The sequence below is a fragment of the Lipotes vexillifer genome, unplaced genomic scaffold, assembly GCF_000442215.2.
Source record: "Lipotes vexillifer unplaced genomic scaffold, Lipotes_vexillifer_v1.1 scaffold636, whole genome shotgun sequence".
NCBI lineage: Eukaryota > Metazoa > Chordata > Mammalia > Artiodactyla > Lipotidae > Lipotes > Lipotes vexillifer.
Genome location: NW_006786547.1, coordinates 921,574 through 924,446, shown reverse-complemented (window position 1 = coordinate 924,446; position 2,873 = coordinate 921,574). Strand labels below are relative to the sequence as shown.

General features: G+C 69.3%; 1 protein-coding gene across 1 annotated transcript in view; it reads right to left on the bottom strand.

Annotated features, from left to right (window-relative positions):
- Positions 1-741: 741 nt before the first annotated feature.
- FBXW5 (F-box and WD repeat domain containing 5) overlaps positions 742-2,873 on the bottom strand; it is a 4,580-nt gene continuing 2,448 nt past the window's right edge. The window contains exons 5-9 of the mRNA XM_007458961.1: positions 2,688-2,836; positions 2,200-2,605; positions 1,855-2,002; positions 1,575-1,787; positions 742-1,503 (exon numbers count right to left, since the gene is read on the bottom strand). Of these exons, the coding sequence (XP_007459023.1) occupies positions 1,269-1,503; positions 1,575-1,787; positions 1,855-2,002; positions 2,200-2,605; positions 2,688-2,836 (1,151 nt within the window). The 3' untranslated portion in view covers positions 742-1,268. The remainder of the gene's footprint in view (positions 1,504-1,574; positions 1,788-1,854; positions 2,003-2,199; positions 2,606-2,687; positions 2,837-2,873) is intronic.

Below are 2,873 nucleotides of genomic sequence, written 5' to 3'. Positions count from 1 at the left end.
CGTCTGTCTTCTCGACCATCACGTTGGCATGTGCCGAGTGTGGAGCCGATGGCAGTTCAGCACTATTGCTCCACGTGCAGCCGGGCTGCACCTCCACCCCGGGGTGTCCCGAGATGAACAAGCGGGCCAGGTGAGCCCCCAGGATGGGCCTGGGCCACTCCCACCCCTCTGCTGCCACCTCTGCTCCGTGTCCACATTGTCACGTGCCAGGCCCCAGAGGTCTGCCCCTGCCCCTGCCCCAGCCAGGCACCCCCTTGAGAACTCAAAGCCCTGAAACTGGCCGCCCCCCCCCCCCCCCCCCCCTGCCGATGCAGGGGACATGGGTTCGTGCCCCAGTCCGGGAAGATCCCACGTGGTCTCCCCCCGCCCCCGCCCCAGCCAGGCCCCCCCTTGAGAACTCAAAGCCCTGAAACTGGCCGCCCCCCCCCCCGCCCCCACCCCGCCTGCCGTCCCTGGTGTCTGGCACTTGCCAGGCCGTGTCCCTCTGTGCCCCCTGCTGGCGGGGAGCGCACACGTGCCGGACATGCTCCAGAGTCTCTGCGCTCGGGGACTTGTCCACAGAGGCAAGGGGGGCAGCGGCTGCGGACGCAGACTCACGTCCCGCTGCCCACTTCAGGGCAAATCCAGCATGTGGCCTAGAGCACCCGCCCCGTCCAGCAGGCACGACGAGGGCCCGTACAGATGCCACGCCCACCCTCCACACACTGGATGCCACGCCCCTCCCCGCACAGACTGGTCGGCGCTGTGCTGTTGCCAACTGTTTATTCAGACCCTGAACAGGTGACCAGTGACATGCAGGTCCCCTGGGCCGGTGGCAGGCTGGCCCATGGCAGCCTGACCCGCATCCCGACCCTGACGCTGGGAAGTTCTCAGAAGAGGGAGCCTGGGCTCCCTGGGCAAGGCTGGGCCCAGCAAACACCGCCAGGGCCCCACAGGGCTAGCCAAGGGGAACGTGTCGTGCAGACTGTCCCAGAGCCCATGCCCAGGGGAAGGGGGTGGGTGAAGAGCGGGGGCCCAGTGTCCTGTGCAGCCCAAGCCAGGCAGAGATGGCCCCGGCTGCCCAGGGCTGAGCGTCACAGCTGTGGGAGGCAGTGTGCGTGCATGAGCGTGGTGGGGGCCAGGCCGTCCCCCGCCATGGCCTTGCGGGGCCCCCGTCCTAAGGCATTTCTGCAGCAAGCCTCTCTGCCCCCGCGCGCTCTGGGCAGCAGCTCAACCCCCGAAAAAGGGCCACGGGCCTCTGTGGTCTCCTCGGTGGGTCCCAGCGCCCCTCAGCGCCTCTGGCTGGCGAACCAGGAGAAGGGGCGCGGGCGCGGGGCCTGGCGGACACGCACCGTGCGTGGCGAGCGCCAGGCTTTGATGGTGGCGTCGTCGCTGGCCGTCAGCAGGAGCTCCTGCTCCTGGGGGCTGAAGGCCACTGAGTTGACCACGTCCTGGTGCCGCAGCTTGGCCAGGCAGATGTTGTAGTGACGCTCCCAGACATAGCCGTGCCGATCCTCTGCCCCACTGCGAGAGCGCCTGGGATGAGCCCCCGACCACCCACTGGGGCCCCTCCCCACCCGGCTCCGCCCCCGGACCTGGCCACGAAGTCCCTGCTGACGTCCAGGAAGATAAAGAAGCACGCGTCGTTGGGCGTGTAGGCGCGGTGGGCGCGCAGGGCCTGCTTCACCTCCCGCATGGTCTTGAGGTCGAACACCAGCAGATCGATCTCCTCTGCGATCGGCGGCGGCTGCATGGGGTCGGCCACCACCGAGCCGCTGGGCCAGGCGCGGCTGTTTACGTACAGGTACCTGCATGGGCACGCTGCTCAGTAAGGGCCTGCGGACGCCCCCACCCAGGCTGCCAACAGAGGCCCACCTGTTGTCGGGGGACAGGCCCATGCCGATGATGTGTCCGTGCACGTCGATGACGTGGTCAAGCGCGTCGAAGAAGGCGTCGGAGCCCCGGCCCTCGCCCAGCACAGGCCCCGCCGTGGTCATCTGGTGCGGCAGGATCTGCTTGATGCCTGTGGGGGCCGGGTGGGCAGCGCCTCGGTGCCTAGGAGCGCCCAGACGCCCGTGGCGCCACCGGCCCTGTGCCCCTGGATCCGAAGGTGCGCCCCGGGGGGCTGCACAAGTGCTCACCCCAGGGCAAAGGGAGGAAGGGACTCTGTGCACAGACGGGCCCCGCCCCACCCTGGGAAGCCGCGCCCGGGCCCCTCACCGATCTGGTGCGGCGAGTAGGTGGAGCAGCCCGTGGTGAAGATGAGGAGTTTGCTGCCGGCGGCGGCCGTGCTGCGCTCGGGGGGCTTGGTGTGGCCCTGGGCCAGCAGCTCGGCCGCCTTGGTCTCCAGCACGCACTCTGACAGCTGGGGCTGGGCCCGGCCCTCCAGGAGGCGCCGCAGGCCCTTGGCGCGGGCCGGGCCCGGGTCGACCGCCTGGTCCTCGCTGTCGCTGCTCAGGTCAAAGACACGGCAGGGGTCTGCGCCAGGGGCGCCGGCTTCCAGCAGGAGTTCCGGGCTGTCAAAGCGGCTGCAGTCGGCCACCATGACGGTGCGGATGGTGCTAGCGTTGAGGTTCTGGATCTTGAAAAGCCGCTTCACCACGTTCACGTTCTCTGACTCCACGTCCTGGGGGCAGGAGCGCAGGGGTGGGCACGGGCTGCTGGGGGCCGCTGCTGGCCGCAGGGCCCCACCCCCACCCCGCGCGCACCTGGAAGGCGTTGTTAAGCCAGAGCACAGAGCACGACGTGATGTCCCCGATACGGTGCAAGTTTCCCGAGATCAGGCTGGTGTCCGTGAGCCAGCAACCGAACACGTCGTAGGGCTTGTTGCGCACGCGGGACAGCAAGGCGAAGGTGTCTGGGGGGAGCAGCAGGATGGGGCGAGGCAGGGGGGG